This window comes from Pararge aegeria, chromosome 9, assembly GCF_905163445.1.
Source record: "Pararge aegeria chromosome 9, ilParAegt1.1, whole genome shotgun sequence".
Taxonomy (NCBI): Eukaryota; Metazoa; Arthropoda; class Insecta; order Lepidoptera; family Nymphalidae; genus Pararge; species Pararge aegeria.
Window position 1 is genome coordinate 14,237,630 of NC_053188.1, and position 27,937 is coordinate 14,265,566.

Consider the following 27,937-nt stretch of genomic DNA (forward strand, 5'->3'; position numbering starts at 1 on the left):
GGTACTAACTTGTTGATTTAAAATACAATAGCAACTTTGGAAAAGTAATGATGGTGATACTAAAATAAAATAGATAAATAGTTCTGGGAGTTGGCAGCACTGTGTGTGCATGCTTATATAATTTCTGTCAAAGAAAAGCGATAAATGTATAAGTATTTACATATAGGTATTTTATTATTAATGAAAATCTTGTGACCCACTGAGATGTAAATGGGAATATTCAAAAACCTTCAGGCATTATCTATCTACGCAACAAAATGAAGCCAAGAATAACTGACACAGAATACTTTTTACTGAGAATTATTTAAATCAAGGTGCACAAATGAAATTGCTAATCCCAAAAACAATGTGGTTAATTAATATAAGTCTGTTCAGGAGAAAAAACCTCATTACACTTTCCTTAGTTTGCTTCTCGTCTAAACCAACATCTGCAGAAGTATTAACATCATATTTGTCACAGTGTAATGAACCTCCTTGGACCTCCTATTTTGTTAAGGTAAGGCCAGGTGATAAGGCTAAGCCCTCTTGGGGTATATTCAAAAATCTATGAAAACAGGAAGGCTATAGGAAGCCTAAGAGTTTTTAAAAATAGGTACCCTGCCACTTTTACTTAGACTTCAGTTTTATGTAAATCTGTATCAGATCATTATAAGTCTGCATTCCAGGAACAGCTGTCTGTTTAATCAATAATCATATTGGTCACTGGGTATGCTTCAGAAGCCTTTTGATTTTGAACTTAGACATCCATACAGCTTCAATAACTTCTAATAAGCTCGAAAGATTACCACTGCGTTTATTATAATAACAGAGACCAACAGCTTAAAGTGCTGTTTGTGTGCACATGCAAATAGGTAGAATGTTATGCTCCTAAAGTGGCTTTGGTACTGAGGATAACTTCACAGGAAATTATAAACCAAAATAAATTTTAGCCCATCTTGGAAATGAATCCTTTAAACCTGTGATCCACAATCAGAAATCTATCTGGCTGGAGTTTATGCCACTACACTATTTGACATCTTAAACACCTCTGGCAGCAGTCATTGTGTGTGACAGTCACAAATCGACCTATGCCCTGCTACTGTTTATAGCTGATGTGACAACTGCTGATATAATGGGGATACAAATTCATTACTCATTATGTTTGTAGTACAGCAGTGTGAAAGATAATCAATTTGGTATGTCCAACTTTAACTGGAAGGTTGGAAGATCAAACTATCAAATATTAAGAACTGGATGCTACCCATACATCAAATACCATTGTTCCAGAAAAGAAGCAGAGAACTTGGATGCATCAGATAGATTTATGAGAGTGATCAAGGTTGTTAATTTTGGTAAGAATAATTAATTTCAATCATAACATTCAGGGTGTGCAGTAGATGATCTTCATTTATTTAATGTTTTTTTATTCCACCAATACCTTGGCTAAGATAGCTCTTCACTGCAATCTCACAGGATGGTGATGATGACTAAGATGGTAGTGGGCAGACCAGCGAAAATTCAGAAGTTCTGAATGTCTCCTTTTAAGACCTCTCACTTAAGACAGCACTTACCACTGTGAAAAAATTGTGTACATTATTTTCACAGTGCTCTCTCAGGCTCTTCTAAGCTGAATACTTTTTTTATGTGAAAGCACATTTTGCATAAAAAAAGCATTCGCCCTGTTTTAAGATACCTTATTGCATATAGTAATATTGTTATATAGGCTCTTAAGCTATATTAGCTTATTTACCTAAGGTAAACATTTTTTAAAGTCATCTTAAAATTGGAAAAATATTTCCTTTTTAGGTATACCTTGTCTTCTTTATGGACTTGCAGCTACACAATTGATCAGGCACTCAGAGGTTGTGCAGACTTCAAAAGGACCTGTTACTATTTATTTCCTGTTACCAGAAGATAAGGGATCAATTTATTAAATTATTTACTGGATTTTTCTTGATGCATATTTTATTTTGACGTCAACCTTGGAATATTATAAGAGTAGTGTAACTTTTTAAGTTAGCAAAATCTAGTTACAGCTTACTGCTGGAATAAATGGCTCACCCAATAGGAGGTTTTGCCCACAGTCACCACGCTGGGCAGATGGGTTGGTGATGGTAGTAGTAGCACAGAGGATGCCATATTCCAATAATTAGCTAATTTGTATGGAATTGTCAAATCTTGCAATCAAGATGTGATTTTCGAGTATGCAAACAAATTGTGTTTATGTGTTCAAAATCTCTAACTTCTCCAGATTCCAAAGACAGCGCTTCCAACGAACTTTTGTAAAGAATATAAGAGGAAATAAGAGGTAGCAGTTACCTAATGAACATTGAAATTGTCTTGTAATTCTGATAAATATATTGCAAAAATCGCGTTAAAGCATCCGAAAGAAATTATTCATGGAGCCAAAACGATCGGCAGCGTTACGATTAGGAATGAGTTCCCGACGAGTCACAGTGTGACTTGTTGGAAACTCTTTTTCCCAATTCACCGTAGTACCTACGTACGTAAAGGAAGAAATTATGATTAGGATTGTCGATGGGGATTCATGGACGATGTGGGTAACCCGACTCACGAACATTATCACCCATACAAATAAATAAGTTGGCATTTTTTTCCCCAACGAGTCGCACGTTCGTATTGTCAGGGGCGAACATTGTTTATAACGAAATTCTGTAATCAAAGGCAGTAACTTCATACTATTTTTAAAATTGTATTTTGTACCCGTGAGAAGCAGGGCCGGTCGGGTAGTTATTGGGCTAGCTACCCGTTACTATACGAGTCTCCCTACGAGTCTGAGTTCCGTCTGGGAAGTAAACAACGGGTTCCCCGGACGTCTAATAAAGCCAACGTGAGGTTGCCGTGGTGGTTTTTTAGTTTGGGTAAACGAGTCCCACATAACCTCTGTCCTGCCAAAAATTACAGAGGTCATGATGACAGAGGAGGAGGAAAAATAAGTCCCGGTCGGGTGGGTAACTATATATACCTATATGATTGCGCCCGAGTCGAGCTAGGTAGGTATGTTCGTAAAAACCCTGCCCATAAAATCAGTGCTTACGAAGCGACTTCTAAAGGTTAGCGTGATTAGTGATCACAAGCCTTTATGTAAGTACCTACTTATCACCATATAAAACGTCCCCATCGTCTCCTATAATATATTATATTGAGTTTATTGCTTATTTGTAAGTACTATGTACTTGGAAACGTCAGATGCTGAGGAGAACAATGACCGTTCGGTATGTTATCGGCGCATGGCTACTTCCTCATCAGTCCTTCAGTGTTGTGAATCATGTACCTACCTCTAAGAATATACCTAGGTAGTAGATAACTTGACAGTTTTGCTTGTAAACGATAATTTATCTTTCTGGGGCAACCTACGAATACAGTTGTTCTGTATTCTGTGTGGGTAAGCGACTTGAGTAGGTACACACTATCTGACTAATTTGAATTAAAGTACCCACCTCAGTAGGTGAGTAAGTATACTTACAACACCAGAATAATATCTTCCTCTCTATCTCAAATCCCTCTTCTCAATTTCGGCTCTAGTTTTCTTCTCTACTCTTCTCTTCTTTATATACGGACCTAGTTTAAATCGCTTCTCGCTTCAGTAATGGTGCATCCATGTAGGTAGGTATGAGAATAGCGGGGCCAGTGGACGACGGTGATTGAAGGCGTACTTACTCCTGGTGCCTTTGGAGGACTTGTGGGTGTTGAAATCGGGGTTGTCTATCACCCACAGTACAGACGTCGAGTTGGCTGGCGTGCTTTTAGTCCGCCACGCCTCTTAATAGCAGAATTGGTGTGTCTTATAAAGAAAATAAATAATTTGTAACCTTTTTTTTTTTCTTGTGGGGAAATCCTCATGGGTACCAGCACACCACGGGGAGGTGCAGTGGTTATATCAAACTTCTACCGACGAAAACCCCACGGTATTGCATCTCGTCGCCTGGTGACTGGATCACAGCAACGCTTTCGCACAAGGTTAAACTTGGGTACGCAATAAAAGTAATTATTTCTTGTGATTAAGAAATTTATTTGTGATAAAGAACATTTTTAATAAAGATCTTGTTTAGATACCTAACTTCTCCTACATGGGCAATACATGTTTTTGTCGAACTTGAAGTTGTACCAGTTTAGATTCCTAACATTTTAGTAAAATTAAAGGTCAGTAGGTAATAAGGCTTTCGCAAATGTACAATTCCTAATCCATATCAGTATATTGGCGTAAAGTCAAAGTCAAAGTCAAAGTCAAAAATATCTTTATTCAAGTAGGCCCACAGGTGGCACTTTTGATGCGTACATAAGAATTACACGGTAGTGAGATGATGGCGATAACCACATTCGTAAACTTAAAACTAAAGCTACGAGGGTTCCAAACGCGTCCCGGTCTAAGAAGAAGCCCACAACAAACTTAGCCGGGTGTTTTTTTTTTTTTTTTTTGTTATCGCCATCTCACAATGTCATTTTAAATTATTAGAAGAGCAACCTGGTTAGAGCAATAATTTACACCCAAGCTTTTTTATTGTTGACGTAGTCCTTTATACTATAATAGGACTTTTCTATAAGCTTACGTTTAATACAAACTTTGAACTTTTTAAGAGACATCTCCAAGATGTCAATTGGTAGTTTATTGTAAAATTGTATGCAATTTCCTTTAAACGAATTATGAATTTTATGTAACCTAGTATATTGCACTGTAAGTTTATTCTTACTTCTAATGTTTAAATTATTGCAGTCACATTTTTTCTTAAATTTAGAAATGTTTTTATGGACGTACATTAAATTTTCAAATATGTACTGACTATACACTGTCATTATTTTAAAATCTTTAAATTTATCTCTCAATGACTCTCTCGGACCCATTTTGTAGATAGAACGAACAGCCCTCTTCTGCAGCACGAAAATAGTGCTAATATCAGCAGCATTACCCCAAAGTAAAATTCCATATGACATAATGCTGTGAAAGTAACTAAAATATACCAGTCTAGCAGTTTCTACGTCGGTCATATGGCGTATCTTCTTTACCGCATAGGCAGCAGAACTAAGCCTGTTCGATAAATTATTTACATGAGGGCCCCATTGAAGTTTAGAATCTAACGTTATTCCTAGAAAAACTGTCGTATCCTCCAGTTTCAGTTCCTCATTATTAAGTAGTACAGTGGTTTTCATGTGTTTAACATTAGGTAAAGTAGTAAATTGAAGTAGCCGTATGCTGTGCTCATTATCTGAAAATGTAAATAATATATATAGAATCAATATAGGTTGACTACAGATAAAAAATTAAGTTCACACGAACTACCTACCTGCGAACGAAAAAAACAGAGAAGCAATGTTACTTAATCAAAAACTTAGCCTCGGTACGAGGGCTTATAAACTGTCGCGCTAAGATTAGTTCGCTTGTGACAGTGCTGACAGATGAGAAAGTTCTAGGGCGTAGTCCACCACGCTGGCCCAGTGCGGATTGGTGGAGTCAACACACCTTTGAGAACGCAACGTTTTGGAAACAGCAAGTGTTTATTCAAGATCGGAAAGTTTGGAAAGTGAGACCTAACTATACCTACGTTTTTCGAGTGGTGATAGGTATAACTATTTCAAGTAAGATAATATCTTAGCGCATACGTCTATCACTTGACTTCTTATCATTGTGGATATTTAGCATTTATTTTCTACTAGATATACAGACCGAGGAGAAAGTTTCAAGTTCCATGGGGGGCAGTCCTGTAAACTGGATAGTGAGGGGGATCTGCGAGCGCATGATGAGCATGGTGATGTCTTGACGCACCAGCTGCCCGAGGGGCGTCCCTTGCCAACCGCTGCACCAGATCGCATCACCCACAGCAAATGCCTGGCCGTGTTAACATAATTATCATCACCATCATCAAAGTATTTCGGCCCACTTCAGGGCACGGGTCTCCCTCTCAGTATGAGAAGTATTTATTGTAGTCTACCACGCTGGTAAAGTTCGGATTGGTAGACTTCACACGCCATTAATTATGGAGAACTCTCAGTCAGGCAGGATTTTATCCTCACGATGTTACGGTGGCGGATGATATAAAATGGAAAAAATCTCCAGTAAGTACGATTTATACAAGGGTCGGTAAGTATGTAAGAGTTATAAAAAGCCTACCCTTCAAGTTTTTATAACACGCACTAGAGATTTTCTTACTAGATTTATTTACTCGCATTCCATTAGTCATCATCATATCAACCCATTACAGGCTCACTATAGGGCACGGGTCTCCTCCCGCAATAAGAAGAGGTTAAGGCCGTAATCCACCACGCTGGCCCAGTGCGGATTGGTGGACTCCAAACACCTTTGAAAACATTATGGAGAACTCTTAGGTATGCAGGTTTCCTCACGATGTTTTCCTTTACCGTTGAAGCAAGTGATATTTTAATTGCTAAAAACGCGCATAACTCAGAAAAGTTAGAGGTGCTGGTATTCGAACTCGCCCCCTCGAAAGTAAAGTCGAAGTCTTACCCACTGGGCTATCAGCGCTTCCTTCCCATACCATTAGTACTTACTGATTTTTATGAGTGTTACTTACTTTGTTTCTTATGAGTGTTCCAAGATAGCATGGTATCCAAAGCTGCAGGCACACAGCAATACCCACCATTATAAACAGGAAGTGGAGCTTACCATGTTCTAACGACTGAAACAAGGTGATAATATCAGAAGTGCACAATAGCAGGGGGCAATAGAGACATATATTATCGAATAATTCGTAAACAGGCATTTGTAATGCTACCTGGAGGGAGAGTACTCTGAATAATGTATTAAGAGTACTTTCCCTTCTGCGTAGCTAGCATGGGCAGGAGACACTTATCTCCCCGGGGAGATAAGTGTAAAATTGCCTCCGTTAGCAACTCTCAGAGCACTGGCGCACAAGTGGAAATAATATCCAAATACTTAATATGTGCGTAATAATAAACGGGGGTAAACTTCTCCTATTCCTATTATCCTATTTAAGCTTTAGTAAGTGGACACGTTTATTATATCTTTTGTCAGGCAATATAATCGTGGATATCATTTTTGTATCCTGCATGAGCAAGCCCTGCAGGTGGCATTTAAAAAATCCACTTTGTCTCCTCCATCTGAGAATTCTTTGGACGAGTTTCAAGAGTGAATTTTAGGGACGCGCTTAGGACGCACGTAACGATTGTCAATATGGTCACCAAATTGGATCCTCTATTTAACTAGCTCTATATATTCTTATATCCTATTATACTTTTTCCTGTGTTGTACAATAAAATTGCATTCATTTATCATTTCTTTACTTGTACTTAAAAGAAGTAACATGCATAAAAGAAAAAATGAAGCCAAACATTTGATCTATACAAGTTAAAAGGCCTATGCCAAACAATGCTGTCTAGAACTTATGTTTACTAGACTGGGTACTTACATCAGCTACTTGATAAGCTGCTAAGGACATGGGAATCGAGGTGATCGCCACTTGGTAGACTAACGGCGGCCCGTACACAGATGAAATTGCATCGATCGAACTGTGAAAATTAAGCTCTTTTTAATGTTAGTTATGTGCGGTTTAAGCAAAATATGACTTGTGATAACGTTGAAAGAAAACATCGCGAGGAAACCTGCATGCTTGAGTGTTCTCCATAATGTTCTGAAAGTCGTGTGGATTGGAGCCCTCTAATCCGCACTGGGCCAGCGTGGAGGACTAGGTACGGCCCAGACCCTTCTTATGTGTGAGGAGACCCGTGCCCAGCAGTGGGCCGGTAACGGGTAGATGACGATGATGAATGGTCTATTCGATTTGAAGAAAATGTGTAAGGAGCTTCGTTAAGACGCGTTCGGGTTTTTAATGTTAAATAGAGATCTATGTACTCAAAAGTAAGTAAGTACTTACTCCAGAACGAAATTATGCCATTCAATAATTCTTCTCATCCTACTATTTAGGATTGATTGCACTTCGATTCGATTGCGATCATATTTGGATAATTTTATCACGCTCTCGTCTAGGCCATCGAAAAGCACTTCGCAGTCAAGTATCATCATACTCATCAAGTAATAGTTATGAAGCAGGACGTGAAATAGAACATATATATACACTGAAAAAAAAAATACTTTAATAAAAACTGACTCGGAGAGTCAAGACATCTACCTAATTATGAAAGATAAAAATGCATAGATAAATCATTCATAGATTTCAGAGAGTTAAGCAAACACCTACACTGCTGGTCTCTACCAATGGGAGTTTAGGAGTTTAGTCATGATCACCCCTTATTCGTGCGACACCCGCGGGAAGAGGTGTGTACGCCGTGTGGTGGCGGTCTTGTGAACCAATGCTAGCAGACTAGCGAAAGAGGTCTATCAGTAATTCCAATGTTGATTCAAGAACGACACTAATTGTTACCACTACGCCGCTTCCCGCGACGCCGCTGTGTCCTTTGACTTCAGTGCGAATTTGTTCGTTTGCTAACTTCTATACAGTTGTTCCCCGACGCCGCGACCTCTGTTTTTATTTCACTAACAAAACTTACCGCAGAAAGTCTGAATGATAACAATCATATCAACTATTTCCCAAAACATGAATATTTCATAATTTGGAGAACGATAAGGGTCGTCGTCAGGCAGCCAAAATGGAAATATCATAGGCCTCAGTGTGTTTTCAGTTTGAGTTGCAAACAAACTTTGATACATAAGCATACCTATAAACGGGAGGACAAAAATCTTATTATATAAGTAGAATGACAAATAATGCTCAGAATACATTTTTGAGCCGAAAACAAACTATCTCTCGTATCAGTAAGTCGCAACTAATAAATATAGCTGATAAGTGTACATAGTTGCTAGTGACGGAACGTCTATTTCCTAAAGAACTGTTGACGAGTAACTGAGGCCATTTTTTTCAATAATCGATGGCTGCTGCTAAGAACATATCGCCTAGAAAGAAAATAAAAAAGTTCTAATATTGGAAGTTTGAATATGATGCCTGTTTTTTTTCTGCAATTTGGCAATAGTTTATTTCCAATCAACAAAAATAAAATATGAAAAGGAGTTATAAAGAGTAGAAATTATCTTCTACTCTTTTTTTGTCAAGGACATAGGCCATACGTGTAAGCTATACTTTTTAATTATCACCTTATCGTGTTTTTTTTGCCTGTATTCTTCTGCCTATATTTCATTAAATAATAAATTATAAAATAATAATTATAAACCTATTGTGCTTGCCGTATAGCTTATCGAAATAGCGATGGTGAAGGAAAACCAGATTAGGCATAGCTGCCATATCAGCAATTGTCCTTTTAGAAATGAATTTCTGAAAATAAATCAAGTGGTTACATTGGAAGATTGCACATTTTCAACTTAAATTTCATTAACTATACTATATATATATATATACGCAGATACCAAACAGTAAAACGTAGCATACTTAATACTTATTCCTTATGTAAATATCACAGGTAAAACCAGTAAAGATAAACCGTCTTCCAAAATAAATGTGAATACAACAAAAAAAACAATAAATAAATATTTGGTACAACTCTTTATGTCAGGGTGATTTTCCGCCTACGCTTATTTATTCAATCGCGTGAAATGTAACTAATATTTATATATTTTTTTATTTTTATTTAACTACGAGTTAGCCCTTGACTGTAATCTCACCTGGTGGTGGTGATATTAAACCCTAAAAAGGTTTCTATGCGACATCGTACCGGAACGCTATATCGCTTAGCGGCACGTCTTTGTCGGTGACTAGCCACAGCCAAAGACTCCAACCAGACCAGACCAGAGAAAATTCAGAAATTATAAATTCGTATAAGGAATCGAAAGAGCGACATCAATTTATCATTATCGTTATCATATCAATCTCCCAACAATGAGAAGGGGTTAAGTCCGTAGTCCACCACGCTGGCCCATTGCGCATTGTTGGACTCCACCCACCTTTGAGAACATTATGTAGAACTCTTAGGCATGCAGTTTTCCTCACGATGTTTTCCTTCAACGTTGAAGCAAGTGATATTTTAATAACTGAAACGCTCATAACTTTGAATAGTTAGAGGTGCGTGCTGGGATTCGAACTTGGCCCTCCGAAAGTGAAGTCGAGCTCCCCAATGCGCTATCCCCGCTTTTTCTTCAGCTAGGCATAATACTGGTAAATAGTATTGTTTATATTAATACTATTTATTGTTAGCGGATAGCGCTCTTTCCAAAAACATATGTTATATTTATTTTGAAAATTGGTTTAAAAAAAATGCGCATTCTTTGGGGTTTAATTTGTAAATATCTTATTTATAATAGCTTAATGTCAACTGCTTATTTTTAAACAATTTTGATTTTCCCTATGAGGTGAGAGGGTGAGATCCCCCTTTTTTGTGACCAGTTTGAATTGCTTTTCAACAATATCAAAGTAATGAAATAGCAACACGTGAAATCCTTATATGGATAGCTAATGAATATAGATCATCATCGCTGTGCTTGTGTATTTACACCGACAACTACGCCCTTTAGATCAGAACCAATCATTGCTACAATGATGCTTAGCGTGACTGTAGTACTTCCCCGGATGACCTCTGTCACAAAAAGCTCTTCTAAAAGACTCAATTAGCTTATTTGTATGTGGATTACTTGGAGGCTCTTCCTGGGTCAGTGCTAAACATAGATTGTCCGATACTAGATTGTTCTTAAATGGATATCAGTTTATTAGCATGCGCCCAAGTGACGTAGGGCCAGAATGCTAACTGAGGAAGCTAAGAGGCGCAAATATGAAAACCTTGCTAGCAGTTTTATTTTTGGGCTTTTTGTACTTTAAGGCCGTGAGTACCGTAGGCTTTTAAAAGAACTGGCAAAAAAGTTAACTAGTCTACCGGTTTCTTAAATATAGTTCAACAGGTACATACCACGATAATATTTTGGATTTGTCGATATTTCGACCCCGTCCCGTCGAATATGTACCCGTTGAACTATATTTAAGAAATGTTGATTAACCACAAAAATCTTAGTTTAAAATCTTTAATTAGTCTACCGGTGATTCTAAAGTTTACTAAAAATTACTAAGGAAATTCCCTCGCTACGCTTTTTTTGAAGACGTTTTATATTTTATTTAGTTCTATTTTATTACATCGATTTTATAAGATAATTATCACTTTAAGCAGAAGCAATTAAGACGTTACTTCTTACCTGTACGTTGACCCCAAGTTGCAAATATGCAAGAAATCTCTGTTCATAGAATTAAGTAGATCCACAAGCTTTGTCCCATTATATAATACACTTATATTAACTACGGGAACTGCACTTAAAATAATAGAATAACAGAAACATTCTATTGCAAATGAGTAGTCCTTTACATCAAAGCCGTGATACGTAAACATAAGTTCAAACGACGTTCCTACCAGTGACGTTGTAATGCATATTACTGGCCAAATAAATCTGCAATCAGAAAAATCTATCAAAATTATGTTTATATTTTAGTTTTTCATTTCATGCCATCGTCTGCTACTCTCTACCCTGATCCAAAACTCTGTGTACGCTAATGTTCTACGAGCGTTTTGTCAATATCGCTTTTTTTTTTTTAAATCCCTAATGAAGTCAATATCTCCCTATTATGCTCCGGTATAGGGGTAAACTTCTTTTGGCAAATTTACTTTAATCAATTTTACTATGGCTTACCCACTCTGTCCGCAATTTTCTTCTTATTTTTTTATAAAATATTGACCCCTCATAAATTTATTGAATGTCATAATTATTCTGGCATCAATATAGTATGAAAAAAAATAGTCAAGTATAATATGAAAAAAAGACACCTAAAGCTTCAGATTTCCGAGATACAAGTAAATAACATGAACGTAAATAAAGTGGCGGTTGAGTAGGAAAGCGGAAATGTTCAGAGAGCCCTTTGAATTTACAAATAAAGAAAATATTTTAGTGTGGGCTTAAAAAAAATACGTTGATCCACAAACGAACGGCCCAATGTCTCAAGACAGATTGCCGAGTTACAAAAAGAAATGAGAAAAAGAAAAAATAAAAGTGTGGGCTTAAGGAGATGCGCAAACGCAGACCCTTTTATGCTATCGACATGCGACATCGAGATAGGAAACAGTGGTTGAAGTCTAGTTACGGCAACTAGACACAGACGCCGATTGGTAAAATTGTTGAACACTGTCCTCTCAACTCGTAACTTGTATATCCATACAATTAGCATGGAAATCATTAATTAAAATTGTCTGAGATAACTTTTTTGTTAGTTGTTGCTTAAGCACACCGATCTATTCGATAGATGCGTCAGGCCGGTCAGTGTATTTCTGTATCACGTGGAATGGAAGCAAGAAAGAGCTGCGTCTGCGTTGCCTACTTAAATAACAATGTGCTATTGGAAACAAAATGTTCACTGCCTATTGCCGGTTGGATTTTCGTTGCCATACTATCGCCCTTACTAATAAATATTGTAAAATGGTTGCGCAACGATTTGTCTTCGGCTTGAAAGCCATACAGCTGATGAGATTTTCTACCTTTCTTATTCGATCGCGTGATCGTGAAGAAAATCGGTGTACTTACTACACCGATTTTCTTTATATATGTATTAAATATTGAAAGAATATCTTCTATACTTTCAATGTTTATTAAGGGGGATAGTTGTCTACGTTAGTAGACCCAGCGACCAGCGTCTAAATGCACAATAAACGATGAAGTTACAAAGGTACATATTAACCTGATATAAGAGTCCGGGTTGTTAAAGAATATCCCATTCAATATGAGGAATATTTTCAGTTGCGGATGAAATTTAAAAAGATCTAGATTCGGAGAATCGTAGTCTAAATTGCTCTTCCTAAAAATGCTCTTCAGTGTTTCCATTGTATTTTATATATAAATTTCGCAAGCTTGAAATATCCAGGATACGTTTTAACTTTCATGCATCGCAAATCAAATCTTCACAAGTTTTAATAAATCTATAACCTTTATAATATTCTGAATAGGTAAGTATTAAAAATAAGTCAAACCTCAGTTTTTATTCTCATCTGAAAGACGATTTACGTACTTATACATTTACTTACAAACAAAAACCAAATGGCTGTATATGTAATGCATCGGAAAATAACATGTTGTAAGTAGGTGGTAACTTACCTCAGATGATGTTACCACGATATTAAAAAACTTACGGTCGCCCTTGACTTCGTCAGCGTCAATTTTTGTGTTTGAGTCGGATTTTCGTTTTTTTTTGTCTTCAAAACCAAGCTAAGACCTACAGTCGTCTAAAGAAGCAAGCTACGTTTTTTGAAGCCCCAGCTCCCGTAGCATCGAAAACAAAGAAATGTACAAGCGGTATCACTTTCAAATTTGTAGTATGGATGAATTCGAAATCATCTAATGATGATTAATATGGGCTATGGATGAACATTTGGTGCTTTCGCATGATTAACTGGAAATGTAATTTAATGCGAACTACGCGGGCAAATTAGATGCAATTATTAAAAATTACCTACATGAAATAATGGTATAGAATAACTATTTATTGAAAAGCAGCTTTTTTAAAATAAGCTTTGTTAATATTGATACATGGACCGTTTATGCCATATTTTTTTTATTCCACGCCTCAAAATCTTTAATTTATCTACCTGCCTTTTTGGGTTACCACAAATGCCGTTTTCTTGTGATTCGTATTTGATATTTCCATATACTCTTGTAGCGAGAGATAAAAAAGACCGAGTCCGATCAGTCTAACTTCTCTCAAGCCTCCGCATTATGGTGGCTATGCTCTAGGATTCAAGTTCTCCCTTTCATGAGGTGGCAGTGAAAACACTACAGTCTACAAGTCTAGTAATTGATTTGAAAACCCTGTAGTTACATAAATAAACTTTTTTTATTGCGATCATAAACTCGATATGTTCTTCATCCATCCACTCAGCGTAGTGGGCCTCACCTCAATCCCCAGCACGGAGGTCTGACTTTTTATAGATAATTGCGTTTGAAGCAAACCTGCGTGCCTGAGAGTTCTCCATAATGTTCTCATAGGCGTATGGAATCTAACAATTCACCAGCCACTATCAGCGTAGAAAGGAAAGAGAAACTGCCGAAATTCGTGCAAGCTTTTTCTAGAAAGAATCTGCCTTCGGAACCGGAGGTAGAGTCACTACAAATGGCGTTTGAAAAGTGCTTATGTTAGCCCTAGGCGGCAGAAAAAAATCTGCTCTATATTTATATAAGGGCTTCTTTTATATTCTGACGTTGTTCCTAAAAAAACCGGACGAAACTGCTTGATAAAGTTGCTCAGACTGAGAGTAGTCAGTGGCGTGCATAGAGGGTATGCACAGGGTATGCAGATGATATTGAATGAAGAAAATCTCCAGTACAGCAGCAGCAGTTTAAATACTTTTCATAACTCTTACAATGCCTATCCTTAATTTTTTTAGACCTAGTACTGGTGATCCTCTTCATTTTATATGATCTGCATATGCACGCCACTGAGAGTGTAGGTCCGAATTAAACTATATGAGTTCTCGAACTTCGATTTTCGGTATCAGCCAATCAGCGCGTAGTAGCAAATTTCAGCGACAACATAAAGTTTGATTCCAACTAAACATATGTATCTAAACTGCATACCATATCCGGGCATCGATTTCAAGGTACGCATTTCAATTTTTGGAAACCTGTTCAAAGAATATTTAAAACTAGCTGTTGCCCGCAAATTCGTCTGCGTTTGTTTTGTAAAAAAAATTAAAGTATTCAGTATCGCTAAGCCTTAAATGAGGGGTTTGCTGATGTCCGCTGAGGAGTTCTGTCCTCTATCTCCAACCACAGTTTGGGCAAAATTAAACACATATTATGACCTCTATTGTACAAGAATAATTATTTAAATCCGTTATAATTTGTCGGAGTTATGTAAAATCGTCAAACACTCATCCCCTCTCCCAAAGGAACCGAGGTTAATGTCGGGATAAAAAGTATCCTACATTACTTCCAAGAATATGTGTACAAAGTTTCATGAGGATCGGTTTCAAACAAACAAACTTACATTGACATTTATAATATTAGTAGGTATAGGGATTAGTAGGGATAGGGATGTCAAATGGCGTATACTCCATTGAAAGTAGTTATCTTGCTTTTAGAAGTAGTAGAGATTTTTTTGGCAATGCTCGTCCAGGGACCAAGGCATATTATTAAGTCTTAACACCTACGCCTGAGGGCACAGGGCGGTACAGTGTAGGACATGTTCATTGCATGTCCTGCGAAGCGTTGTACTGTTCAACCGGAGAATATTCTCCGCTTCTACTTACGTTCAGGTGGGTCATCTGCTTAGTCTGTCAACAATTACTATAAAAAATAACCGTGGAGTATGTCGTCATCTCCTATGGCTCTGAAACATGGTCGTTAACTATGGGCCTCATAAGAAGGCTCAGAGTCACTCAGCGAAGTCGACGAGTCGCGAAGCTGAAGTGGCAATGGGCCGGACACATAGTTCGGAGAAAGGATGGACGTTGGGGTCCCAAGGTGCTGGAATGGCAGCCCCGAACTGGTCGATCCCCAACGAGGTGGACAGACGACATTAATCGCGTCGCAGGTAGCCGCTGGATCCAAGCGGCTCAGAACCGTGGAATTTGGAACTCCCCACAAAAGACCTATGTCCAGCAGTGGTCGTCTATCGGTTGATGTGATAATGATGATGATGATGATGATGACATCATCACATGGCAAAGGGCTCCTCTCAGAATGGGTTAGTTGCTCTCAAATGGAAAGGGTTTATACCATAACCTACCACTAGTTTTTTTTTTGACGTGACAACGTCTTATAATTCGATGGATGCACGCACGAAAAAACATGACGTATGCGGCGTTACCTCGCTCTAAGGCGTTCCATTCAAGGCTTGAAGTGAAAGCGAGAGCGCGGAACGAGCGACAAAACGGCTCTCTCCTACTTGAGTGAGCGATGCGTCCGCGTTGACAGCTTCTATACAATAATACATTTACATGTTTTCGGCAAGGATGAAGTGCAGTGAAAAGTCAAATCTGGTGTCAATTGTTTATAGCAACGATAATATCTATCAAACAAATAAAATTAAAATTTTGTTTTGAAAAATGCAACCATTCCATCAGTATTTTCTTACGACGTTGTCACGTTCAACTATCGTCAGTAAGCCAATTTTACAGACAACCAATAAAATTTTTTTTTGTATGATTTAGTAGATAATTTTGATCCCGGATAAACAAACGATAAGTACTTACCAGCAAGATTTTTCAAGCTAACCTGCAGTCGCGAGCAACGGCTATTTAAATGAAATAAACAGTTTCCGTTTACAATAATTATATTTCAAAGCAGATGTAACACACAAATGAAAAAATATTTATTCTTACTTACTAAGATAGCACTTGAAAGTTAATTGATAGCTACTAGTTAATAGTTAATTGAATTAAAATGACATTATTTTGGCGTGAAGAAATGCTTATTTAACATAAAAATAAAGCACTTTAGTTAACTTTGTAATAAAACATTAATTATAATGTGCACTAGAACCATTAAAAATATTCTTTTTTGATTTTTGTTTATTTATCCTTTAGAAGTATACTGCCGCAACACGTTGAAATATGTGTAGGACGAACTCATTATCTGGAAGTATACGTTAATTATTAAACATTAATCATATTAACCCATTACCAGGGCACGGGTCCCATGAGAAGGGTTTTTTAGGCCGTAGTCTACCACGCTGGATAACCGTGGATTGGACTCCACACGCCTTTGGAGAACTCTCAGGCATGCAGGTTTACTGAACAACTGCCGGCCAATCACGGCTGGGCCCCTGCTGCATGACATATAGTAGAACCAATCAAGTATCGCACCATGCATGGTGCGTGCGCGCATAAACTGATTGGTAACCATTTCCAATATCAATTTGCTAGACACGACCAACATCCTACTAATAGATTGAAGTAAGTAGTGAAAAATTTTGTTACTCAATCACGTAAAAACGGTTGAACGGATTTGGATGAAATTTGGTATTCATGTAGCCTTTGACATGGAAAAGAACATAGGCTGGGCCTAGGACTTTTATCCTGACTCCTTAAGTGCTTCAGAATCTCAGAATCAGACTTCAGAATTTGGGTCTAAAGCTTCGCTCTAAACCCAATTCTGAAGTCCACGCAGACGGAGTTGCGGGCAGAAGTATTATATAAATCATTGAGCTTATATTATAATCTCACTGATATGAACTATATCTTCTGTTATAATTTGATTAAAATGTTTTACGTGCGTTTGATAATGACGCAGGTTGGAAGTCTCGATTTGGCCTCGTCATTAAATATATACAATAGATGGAATGACGCATCTCGTAACTTATCAGCTGCCATGTTTGATTACGAAGCTCTTCAAATCATTAAATTAGCTATTTTACAATTGATATACAAATTTCTGAACAAACTGTAAAGCTAAAGTTGCAGTGGGCAACATGAAGCACGGAGGACCCACTGCTGGACACTAGCTGAACAGACATTCAGCGATTAACACAGTTGAGTCGCTGGACACTTGCTATACAGAACTGGGGACTGTGGATGTCCTTACAAAAATCCAAGCCCAGCGGTGAGACTTCTATCGGTTGAAAAACTAGGTTGAAAAACTTTTTATATTTATACTCTACTTATTAGAACACTACAACACAAACTACACCAAAAGAAAGCAGACACTTAAAGTAGTAGGATACAAAAGGTGGCCTTATCGTCATGTAGCTCGCTGTATCTTTGCCAGTCAACCAGAAAGTTGGGGCGGGGCGGTGCGTATAATATTAAAAATATATACATATGAAAAACTTACATACCTACTAATACATAAGCTTAGTGTACTAATAATAAATATAAAAAATAAATAAACGAATATATTCTGTAGCATAATTACCATAAATAAATTTAAGAAGATAACTTCTTAAATTTGAGTAAGAGCAAATAATAGGTGTTTTTATTGTGCAATGAGCCTTAGTAGCATTTATAATTTTGTGTTCATTGACGACGATACATACCGAGGAGAAAGTTTCAAGATCTAAGTTAGCTAGTCCCCTAAACTTGATACTGAGGGGGCGCTGCGAGCGCATGATGATCATGATGATGTCTTGACGCACCATCCGACCCAGAGGCGTCAAATGCCAACCGCTGTTCCAAATCGCATCGCCAACGGAATATGCCTGACCGTATTTTAATAAACAAGTCAAATAATAAGCGTAGTAAGGGCCTTTTTTCTGTTATGCGTATTTCTAAGAACATGCCGATTTGAACCGCATATTGCCCGCTCGTGTTCTATCATTTCATAACTTACCTTATCTTTATCAAACTGGCTGCGCTCATGGGAGACGCGGGCAGTTAACTGCATTAGAGCCCACTCGCTAGCGCGCCTGCAATAATCTACATATTGCATTAGTGCATCCCGTATTATATAAAATTACGGGATACAGTCGGCCGGAAACGACCAGATCCGCACGCGGGAGAAATCCGCATAACAGGAAAAGGCCCTCAGTCAAAGTGGGTATATATTTAGTATTTACGTGGTTTGATTAAAAACATATTAGATTGCTTGAAATAACCCGAACCGCTTAGTTTTTATAGTATAGCTAATCTGTTAAAAACTATGCTAATTGCTAGGTACTGAAATGGTTTTATTGTTCTGTACGATTTACATAAATACTAAAAAATTTACTACGACTATACACACAAAACCTCTTAAAGCTTTATTTATTTAAGATTTTAACTTTTCTATCTATTGAGTTTAAAAAAAAAAGAAAAAAAGAGATGAAAAAGAGGTTTTCATGTAAAAAGACACCACTTTCATCTCTGTATTTTTTTACATTTGTGTCGGTATATTCTTATGATACTCTATTTGAACTAGCAATTTTTAAATTTAGATTTTCCTATTTCGGCCTTACAATTTAAAAGAATTCACTTGGCAAGTTTCATTCTTATTTTGGTACAAATCATTGAAATGTTTCTTCTCGAACGCATGTTTTCATGTTAAACGTAAATAATATTGTATCTAACTCACTATCATTAATTGCTAAGTTACATACCTAATAAAATATTTGGTTTTTTTTTAATAAAAGATTTGTACATCTGTGTTACAAAGAACCTACCTATAAAATATTTTTTCGTATAGCTATGTAAAGAAATGAAATTGTATATTAGTAGCTGTATTATTTGAACACTTATATTTTGTATATTTTTTACCTCTTTTGTAATGCTGTTGTTTTTCATGAATAAATAAATTAATAAATTGGCAACTCTAATTATTTGGGCACCAATTGAAACCAATTCTGTAATCTCTTAAGCGGATAATAGTGCCGATTATTTTATAAATAGATCTCTGCCAAAACTAAATTAACAGTATCAATAAAATGCTATCTTTTACGGCAAGAGTTCCGAAAAGGACTACTTCAACAACTTGCAGTTAAGTAAAGTTTATAGATTTATGAACAACGGGATTGGCACCAATGTCATTGAAGTTCCTGATTTCTTTTACATTTATGTTTTTGGTACTTACTTTGTTTCTTATAATTGTTCCAAGGTAACATGGTATCCAAAGCTGCACGCACACCACAATACCCAACATCGCGAACAGAATGTCGAACTTACCATGGTCTAACGACTGAAAACAAATATCAGATATAAGAAGCAGGGTAGTAAAACACAATCTACAAGATTTTTATTTACGCTTTAAGTAAATAAATGAATATACTACGGCAATACACACATCACCATCTAGCCCCAAAGTAAGCGAACCTTTTGCTATGGGAAATTAAGATGACTGATGAAAATATATATGAATAATATACATAAATACTTATATTATACAAATAAACACCCAGACACTGAAAAACATTAAAGTTCATATCCAAACATTTTCCAGTTGTGGGAATCGAACCCACAGAAAAAGTATTCAATGTGTAAATGAAAATCGAAATAATACTCTTCACAGGCTTTAGAGGTACATTTAACGTACATGATATGTACATTAAATGTACCTTTCACTGAGACTTATCTGTGAAACTGAAAACTTAATTAGTTTTTGAGTAAACCACTGCCATAGTTTTTATTGAAAGAAATCAGATAAAGCCCTAAAATCACATGCAAAATGAAGATTATCCTGTCACTTTATTAGCGAAGGTACGTTTATTATACGAAGGTAAGGTTTACTTTCAATAGGGTTGTCATAAGTAAACACTTAGAATGTTTTGAATTCGTTTGTAAGGAAAAATAAATATGTTTCTTTTGATTTAATACTTTTACCTTATGAAATATATTATTTCCTTCAAAAAGTTTTCGTTATTCGCGTTGTAGAAATAGTAGTAGTAGAACTTTTTGTGACAGAGCTTGTCCAGGGAAGTAGGTAATACTGCCATGATATTTCTGCCGCAAAGCAGCGTTGCTGTGCTAAAGCGATATTTATACAACTTCCAAAAATATAGGTATGCCATGCCTCGGTCCCGAGTACACCACCAGCTCGAACTAGATCCTCTATTGATACGATAGATCGCACATCCGTAGCTTCCGTACAGAATCAAGCAGAGTTAGCATGCAATTTCAGTAGATTAAACGTATTCTGGAGTGGAAATTGGAAACTCAGGTTTTCTTATTATTTTCCATCAGGCATAAAAATCCTCAAGCTCTTACCTATCTAGTATAAAAAAAATAGTTGAACCTTGTTCTTTAAGTTTGATATTAAAATTATCCAACCGTGTTAGGGCGTTACGTCCAGAAATCATCGATGGCTGACAGACAGATGGACAAGTAGGTACACACGTTGCTATTTACTGAACTGGGTATACTTACTTCAGCTATTTGGTAGGCCGTTAAGGAAATGGGAATCGAGCTGAACATTACTTGGTAGACTAGCGGTAGACCATAGATAGTTGAAACTGCCTGCACTGACCTGTCAAATTAAGAAGAATTTGAAGTCAGTAAGCACCTAAATAATACAATTTTTATTGTTACATACTTCGAAGCGGTGATAGAGCTGTGATAGCCTAGGCACGGCACCACAGACTTTTCGGAGTTATGTGCGTTTTTAATTTAAAACAATTTAAATATCTCTGAGAAAGAAAACATCGCGAGGAAACCTGCATGCCTGAGAATTCTCTCTCACTACTACTAATGTGCACTTGGCCAGCGTGATAGAATACAGCATAAGCCCTTCTCATTCTGAGAGGAGGCCTCTATGCGTTGATAATGATGATGATACTTCTAAGAATTAATTCTTTAAATGGAATGGAATGGAGACCATTCAGCAGCATGGCAAAAAACTTAATATTATTAATTAAGATCAGACAATACTAGTGGGTGCTATTCTATCACTAGCGCCATCTATGGAAGCAACAAAAAATCTGTGATTTTCTTTGCTATCCGGTCTCAAGGCTGCCTGATAAAGTATCTACTGGTTCCACAACATTTAGCAGAATTATACTTTAGTAGTCGGGCCAGACACTAGCGTATCTGATATTACAAAAAAACACCTTCAAAGGGAGGTTAAATGGGCGTTAAAAGTCTCTGTCATAGTCACGATGTACGAATATAGCGTATTATATATTCTGCGGCTCTACCAAAACTAATAAAATTGCACATTACTCCTATCCGATTGGAATCCTGCATTTTTCCGGGGAAAAATGGCTGAATTGCTCAACGACATACCCGACCACATTCCTAGAAGGTTAGCCCGCTACCGCTATCTCATCTAGAGATCGCAGTAAGGGCTAACTTGTAATTGAAAAAAAGTGTTTTCGAGTCACATGCTAGTAAAAGGGAAGATACCATAGAAATATTAATAACAAGACACTGGAAATGCCCTTTAGTACTTTAAGTTTAAAAAACACTTGTCTACGAACGAAGGCTCCCAGCGGCCATACTACCATGAGTCATAACATGTGTTTCAAATGTTTTCTTAAAATTCGAGTGCTCCGAGCCTGGCTTATGACTTATAGATTTCACTACGCATTTCTAGATTATTATTACATAGTCACTAAGATTTCTATGGAAGAGACGTATAAATAGGTTTAAATACTTTAAAACAGTACTTACTGAAACACTATATTATGCCACTTGACAATTCGTCTCATCCTACTGTTTAGAATTGAATATACTTCAATTCGACGAGGAGAGTATTTGGATAATTTTGCCACACTCTCGTCTAGACCAACGAATAGGACTTCGCAGTCAAAGATTATCATGTTCATCAAATAAAAGTTATGTAGCAGAACATGAAATAAAATGTAAACAAATACTGGAAAAAATAAATCACAAATTAATTTAACTCTCAATAGCCTAGTCACAGTAAATAAATAAAAATCAGTATGAAAACAAACGTTCGAAACGGCCCACTCACACAGATGCACGCACAGAAGAGGTGCCTAAGCTATTATCGCATGATTGTAGTCGGGGGAACTAACTACTAGCTATGGGGCCTTGTGCATCTCTGTGTGTGTGCTGGTACGAACTTTTTTTTTCGTAGTTTTATATTAACTGTGGTTTAGTTGGAGATTCGGTCTCACTTTAATTACTTATACCTTAAAAAAATAAAGGATTACTTATTGTCTAATAGCGACCCGCCCCTGATTCGCACGGATGAAATGAATATAAGTGTGTATGTAATTTGAATTTTTTTTCCGGGAGTTTGAATGTCGCACCCGCGTCCCTCTTTCCAGCGTTCCTTAGAGATAATTTTAATGATCCACTGTAAATGGCAATTTTGATCCGCATCGATCCGCACCTAATGGATTTAATTGGAGGAATAATACTGTTTTGTTTAAAATATCTTGGTAAATAACTCATAACTTCATTGCAAAATAGAAAAGATAAAAATGGGTACTCTTGGTTATGCTTTGGAGATAAAGATATACCATCGCGGACTGTATCATTGATCTTCTTAAGTTTTATTTACTTCCGTAATCCATTGATTTAATCTTAAGGTTTAGCCAGCATTTGCAGTGTATGTGCACAAATGTATTTTCTTAAATCTTTAAATTTCTTGGCTTTTATCTTCTATAATATGTATGTTACTGCATACAAACCATCCTCTTGAATTACTCTTGTAATACACAAAGCAACGGCCTAGTTTAATAGATCTAAGCGTGCCAGGGTTGGAAGAGATTTTGTTTTATACTACATAAATGAGATGTACGTGTTTATCTAGTATGTAAGGTTTGGATTGACCCATCTCAGTGCATTTCACATAGGTACTTACCGCAGAATGTTTGTAAGACGATAATAATTATCATTATCTCCCAGAACATGAATATTTCGTAATTTGGAGTGCGGTATGGATCATCTTCGGGCAGCCAGAATGGAAAGATCAGAGGTCTTATTGTGTTTTCAGTTCGAGTTGCAAACAAACATTGATACATTAGTATACCTACAAACATGGAAAAAGGCGATATAAATATCAGACGTTGGTCTTATTTTGAGGATGAGTTAAAAGTCAAAGTTAAAGTCAAAAATATCTTTATTCAAGTAGGCCCGTAGATGGCAATTATGATGCGTTAATTGGGTACATGAGAATTGTAGTGAGGTACATGAGAAATGTACATGGTAGTGAGATGATGGCGATAACCATCTTCGTAAACTTAAAACTAGGGTTCCAATCTCACCCGGGTCTAAGAAGAAGCCCACAAAAAACTTATCCGCGTGTCCTATTTTGTTATCACCATCTCAGATATTTATAATCAATGAACCGTTGAAACCGTTTTTTAACGGTTTGATGGCGCACTGGGTAGGACTTAGGACATTCCCCTGCCCACCCCTAATGGGTACGCCCATGTTTGGATATAATATTAGTATTGATGTATATATGGACGAATGAATGTATGAATCAATACTCTTTTATTACAAACCAAACAAAAGTTTGAAAACAAAAAAACAACATATTGTTTACAATTTGGCGGCCCAATCGCTACGTAGCGATGACTTTCAAGCAATGGATGGCTTATGGATAGTGTAAAAAATCTTTTTCAAACAATTAAGGTAACATAAAAACCTATTGTTGCGGCGAAGTAGCTGAATGAGACAACTGTGACCAATGAAAACCACGATACGCATAGCTGCCATATAAGTAATTGCCCCTTCAGAAAAGTGTTCCTGAAAACAAAAAATAGTGTTTGAAGCGAATATTTTAACTAACTGACTGAATACTATCTGAATATATTAAAGCTTTTACTTTTATATTTTTAACGCTTTTGTTGTACAATTATAATCCTTCCGGACGTCAAGGTATGCAAACTTAATTCTTAAAAGCGATTGTAGTAAACTACTTGAAGAAAATAGACTTCAGGTTGTACCGAAATATACATTGATAATTTACACGCACATCCTTTCCATTTTTTCTCACTACAATAATTAATTATAAATAAATAAATATACTACGAAAATACACACATCGCTATCTAGCCCCAAAGTAAGCGTGGCTTGTGTTATGGGTATTAAGATAGCTGACGAATACTTTTATGAATATAGTACACAAAAATACATATAATATACAGATAAACACCCAGACACTGAAAAACATTCATGATCATCACACAAACATTTTTCCAGTTGTGGGAATCGAACTCACGGCCTTGGACGCGGAAAGCAGGGAAACCACTACCCACTGCGCCAACCTAGCGCCTATCGTAAGCTGTTAAGCTAGCCCTTACCTGCAATCTCACCTGGTGTTTAGCTACGACGCAGAGTAAGATGGTAGCGGGCCTGTATGGCAATTGTATTTAACCCAAGTAAGGCAATGCAGCGAAACACAACATCGCTTGGCAGTAAATTGATATATTATTAATTCCCAAATTATCCCTACCGCAGTTCGCATCCAGGAACTCCCGGTTAAAATACCACAGCTCTCATACTGCGCCAGGGCGTTCGTAAAGAAGTCTTAGCTATACATGAAGGTCCCTATATGCGCTAAGTTATGCGCTGTGCGCAAAGGTTTACTCTGTAACCTTATTATTGTGTGGTTATCAGTTCCCAGCTGCATCAATTTGTAATTTTATAATGTTTAAAATTACACAATTGCGCGAGACTTTTACGAAGATATACTCGTATGTCAAGATATGAAGGGTATATCTTCTGGTGCCGGAAGCAGAGATATTTAGGTGCTAAGTGCTGATAAATGTGATTGAAAGAATTTAATAAAATTAATAAATAATCTATATAGTTTTTCACGGCGAAAAAAAGATGTTATACTTAACCATATTTCTGACTAAATGGTTGTACGCTATACACTATTTAGTAAAAGTTGCATGATAGAAAAAAAAATAATGTAAATATTTTGAGTATTTTGGTTGTTTATTTTTTTTCATTTTTTTTTTACACAAACTGTTAGTTCCTTCAAGTGAAGACCAGAATACTTTAATAAAAATATACAATTTAATATATGATAATATGTACACTATGACTCTTAGAATGCATACACAATTGAAAAAAAATGCAAATTGCACCGTTGCGTACTAAAATCTAATCCGTTCAAGTTAGGTTAGGTTAGGTAGGTAGTTCGTAGGTAAGTACTTACCTATACCTTGGCCCCAAGCTGCAAATATAAATAAAGTCATTGTTCATTTTGTAAAGGAGATCCACAAGCCTTTCTTTATTTAAAATCACGCTTGTATATACAATAGGAACCACGGTTACAATAACAAAATAAATGAAGCATTCTGTTGCAAATGAATAATCTTGTACATCTACGCCGTGATACATAAACATTAATTCAAACGCTGTTCCTACCAGAGACAAAAGGCCGCTTAAAACTGGCCAGACAAATCTGCAATAAAAAAAAATTGTTGAAAGAATGGCTAGGAATAACTTGAAAGCCGGCTGTTCGGTTTTTGCTAAAAAAAAACATTTATTGTTTACTTCGCTCGCGTTCTTCAGCCGTGTTTACTACGTTTTTTTCTGGGTCTCCCCAGAAGGGGAAGGGCGTAAGCCCTAATCCACCACGCTGGCCAAGCGCGTAAACTTCACGCCTTTTAGAACATCATGGGGAAGTCACAGGCGTACAGGTTTGCTCACGATGTTTTCCTTCAACGTTAAAGCGAGCGATTTTTAATAGCATAAAAGAATAATAAGTCTTAGCAGTTCTTCGCCCTTGTTTATTGCGGTTTCAAAAAATGGTTAAAAGATAAGAACTTTTAAACTGTTAATGATTTTTTACAACAAAAATACTTTTGTTACATTTTACCTACCTATTACTTTTCTTATCTATAATTCATTATTTAAATTTTACTATGGCAATACATCCTATTTATGTTTAATATGTAACAGCTTTAAAACGTGTATTTTGCAGATAAAGATATTCTATTCTTTACTCTCATCATCATCACTTTTATAGGGAGGATAGAACATAGAGGGAGGGATATATTTCCTTACCGCTTATTTTTACTCTATTTTATTCTATTCTACTCTATTCTTACAAATCCCGTGATGAATGGTGTTCACTTTCCTGAGATAAAAGTAGCCTTTGTTACTCTACGTCCTGTTAACCCATTATTAAACTAAAAGGCACCCTGATATTTGAAGTACTGCCAGCTGAATTGTGACAAAACACTGCATAGGTATCTGTTCCTACGTTATGCCACGTTCTGCCACATTAATAGTGGTAAAGCGCACCCTGAATGAATAAGATCTTCTTAGGGGGCGTTCATAAAATACGTGAGTTTTTTAAGGGGCCCTCCCCCCCTTCGGTCAAATCTCATCCAATCTTACGTTGGAGAGAGGGGGGATCTCTGCAATTATGTCGCAATTTTTTTCTGATTTAAACAAAAAAAATATACTATTTTGGACCATTTTATTTGGACTAGATTGTACATGCTTAAGATTTAATTTTAAATGCAATTGTAATTGGATAAAAATCATTCACTAATTCGTTAGAAAGAAAATAATTTCATTCATACTTCGACGTTATACATCTACTGACTGACAAACCACCATATTTGTTTTATACCATTTGTTTTTTTTTCTATTTACAATAACGCGTTTACGTTTGTAAACCACATTTTTTAAACGTGAGATTGCTTGATGGGAGAAGGGGTTGAATAAAATCTCACCAGGGTGGTACCGAAAATTTTAAAAAATACCTCACGTAATTTATCGATGTCCCCTTATATCATTGTATATAAAAAGAGTAATAAAATATAAATTTACATAATAACCTGATATATGAATTGTGATTGTTAAAGAATATCCCATTCGACACCAGAAATATTCTCAACTGTGGATGAAATGTAAAAAGATCTAAATTCGGGCAATCGCAGTCAAAGTCGCTCATCGTGAAAATTCTCTTAAGTGATTCCATTGTTATTTTTTTATATTAAGTATGCTGATGAGATAAACCCACTTTCACTCAATCAATATTTTAACAATTGGATACCTCATAGGACCAATAGTATTTTGAAATAGACATTTGTGTGTTATTTATAAAAGAGTTGACTTATTTTGAGATTTATTTTTACTGTTTTAAAATTATAAATATTAACTAAATTCTTGTGTTGTTATTATTTTCGTGGTTTAACTGAATTATACTGTTCACGCAGTATCACATGCTTCAGCACATACGTATGAAACAATAAAGATAACTTCATGTAGTCATCCAATACGTTATCATGATTAATACCGACAGACGCTCGCGACTTTGTTCGCAAAGAATTTCTAATTTTCCGAGAGATTTAGAAATTTTCCCAATACGGTTTCTAGAGCCGAACGTAAGTCTATAAAAGCAATCTACAACTGTCTTCCAGCTCTATACAGCGAACAGCTAATGTTTTTTTTTAAATATTAATCACATAGAAATCATTGGTTTTCCCGATATTGAAAGTCTATTGGCTATTCTTTGATAATAAGCAAACGGACGAACATACGTCTTTTATATTTAAATTATGAGTGAATCTTTATGTAAGTATATGGAGCTATGCACATTTGATGCTTTCGCATGATTAAGTGGATATGTAATTTAATGGGAAATAGGCTGTCTAAGTGGAGGCAATCGAATTAATAGCAATTACAT

General features: G+C 36.4%; 3 protein-coding genes across 5 annotated transcripts; 1 reads left to right on the plus strand and 2 right to left on the minus strand.

The window, feature by feature from the left end:
- Positions 1-2: 2 nt before the first annotated feature.
- LOC120626198 (uncharacterized protein C15orf61) lies at positions 3-1,932 on the plus strand. Of its 3 annotated transcripts, none has more exons than XM_039893584.1 (3): positions 3-496; positions 1,267-1,331; positions 1,786-1,932. In XM_039893584.1, exons 1-3 carry the CDS (start codon positions 465-467, stop codon positions 1,911-1,913), a joined length of 225 nt encoding a protein of 74 aa, XP_039749518.1. In that variant the 5' UTR covers positions 3-464; the 3' UTR covers positions 1,914-1,932. The 3 variants fall into 3 exon arrangements, with proteins under 3 accessions (XP_039749518.1, XP_039749517.1, XP_039749516.1); XM_039893583.1 differs by having other exon boundaries at positions 4-496; positions 1,153-1,331; XM_039893582.1 differs by having other exon boundaries at positions 10-496; positions 1,148-1,331.
- A 2,110-nt stretch (positions 1,933-4,042) lies between these two features.
- Positions 4,043-12,793, minus strand: LOC120626388 (odorant receptor 4-like). Its single transcript, XM_039893903.1, has 10 exons — positions 12,651-12,793; positions 11,123-11,371; positions 9,160-9,260; positions 8,482-8,649; positions 7,848-8,049; positions 7,383-7,482; positions 6,528-6,632; positions 5,663-5,824; positions 5,171-5,204; positions 4,043-4,206 (listed from the first exon to the last, which is right to left on the minus strand). The coding sequence occupies exons 1-10, from the start codon at positions 12,791-12,793 to the stop codon at positions 4,181-4,183; spliced, it is 1,290 nt and encodes a 429-aa protein (XP_039749837.1). The 3' UTR covers positions 4,043-4,180.
- Positions 12,794-16,480: 3,687 nt separating this feature from the next.
- Positions 16,481-25,656, minus strand: LOC120626487 (odorant receptor Or2-like). The gene is made up of 8 exons (XM_039894015.1): positions 25,451-25,656; positions 23,930-24,030; positions 23,141-23,308; positions 21,979-22,180; positions 20,737-20,836; positions 19,448-19,552; positions 17,940-18,101; positions 16,481-16,540 (listed from the first exon to the last, which is right to left on the minus strand). Exons 1-8 carry the CDS (start codon positions 25,639-25,641, stop codon positions 16,481-16,483), a joined length of 1,089 nt encoding a protein of 362 aa, XP_039749949.1. The 5' UTR covers positions 25,642-25,656.
- Positions 25,657-27,937: the final 2,281 nt, after the last annotated feature.

What these genes read in the sequence shown, in the direction of transcription:
- LOC120626198 (XM_039893582.1), top strand. Translation starts at nt 323, where the DNA reads ATGAAATTGCTAATCCCAAAAACAATGTGGTTAATTAATATAAGTCTG. An exon ending in GGACCTCCTATTTTGTTAAG is followed by an intron (nt 497 to 1,147) that starts GTAAGGCCAGGT and finishes TTATGTTTGTAG; the next exon opens with TACAGCAGTGTGAAAGATAA. An exon ending in GATCAAGGTTGTTAATTTTG is followed by an intron (nt 1,332 to 1,785) that starts GTAAGAATAATT and finishes TTTCCTTTTTAG; the next exon opens with GTATACCTTGTCTTCTTTAT.
- LOC120626388 (XM_039893903.1), bottom strand. Translation starts at nt 12,793, where the DNA reads ATGGAAACACTGAAGAGCATTTTTAGGAAGAGCAATTTAGACTACGAT. An exon ending in TATCATTCAGACTTTCTGCG is followed by an intron (nt 8,050 to 8,481) that starts GTAAGTTTTGTT and finishes TTTTTTTTTCAG; the next exon opens with TGTATATATATGTTCTATTT. An exon ending in TGGCATAATTTCGTTCTGGA is followed by an intron (nt 7,483 to 7,847) that starts GTAAGTACTTAC and finishes TAATTTTCACAG; the next exon opens with TTCGATCGATGCAATTTCAT.
- LOC120626487 (XM_039894015.1), bottom strand. Translation starts at nt 25,641, where the DNA reads ATGTTTATGTATCACGGCGTAGATGTACAAGATTATTCATTTGCAACA. An exon ending in AGCTTGGGGCCAAGGTATAG is followed by an intron (nt 24,031 to 25,450) that starts GTAAGTACTTAC and finishes TTTTGTTTTCAG; the next exon opens with GAACACTTTTCTGAAGGGGC. An exon ending in TGGCATAATATAGTGTTTCA is followed by an intron (nt 20,837 to 21,978) that starts GTAAGTACTGTT and finishes TTAATTTGACAG; the next exon opens with GTCAGTGCAGGCAGTTTCAA.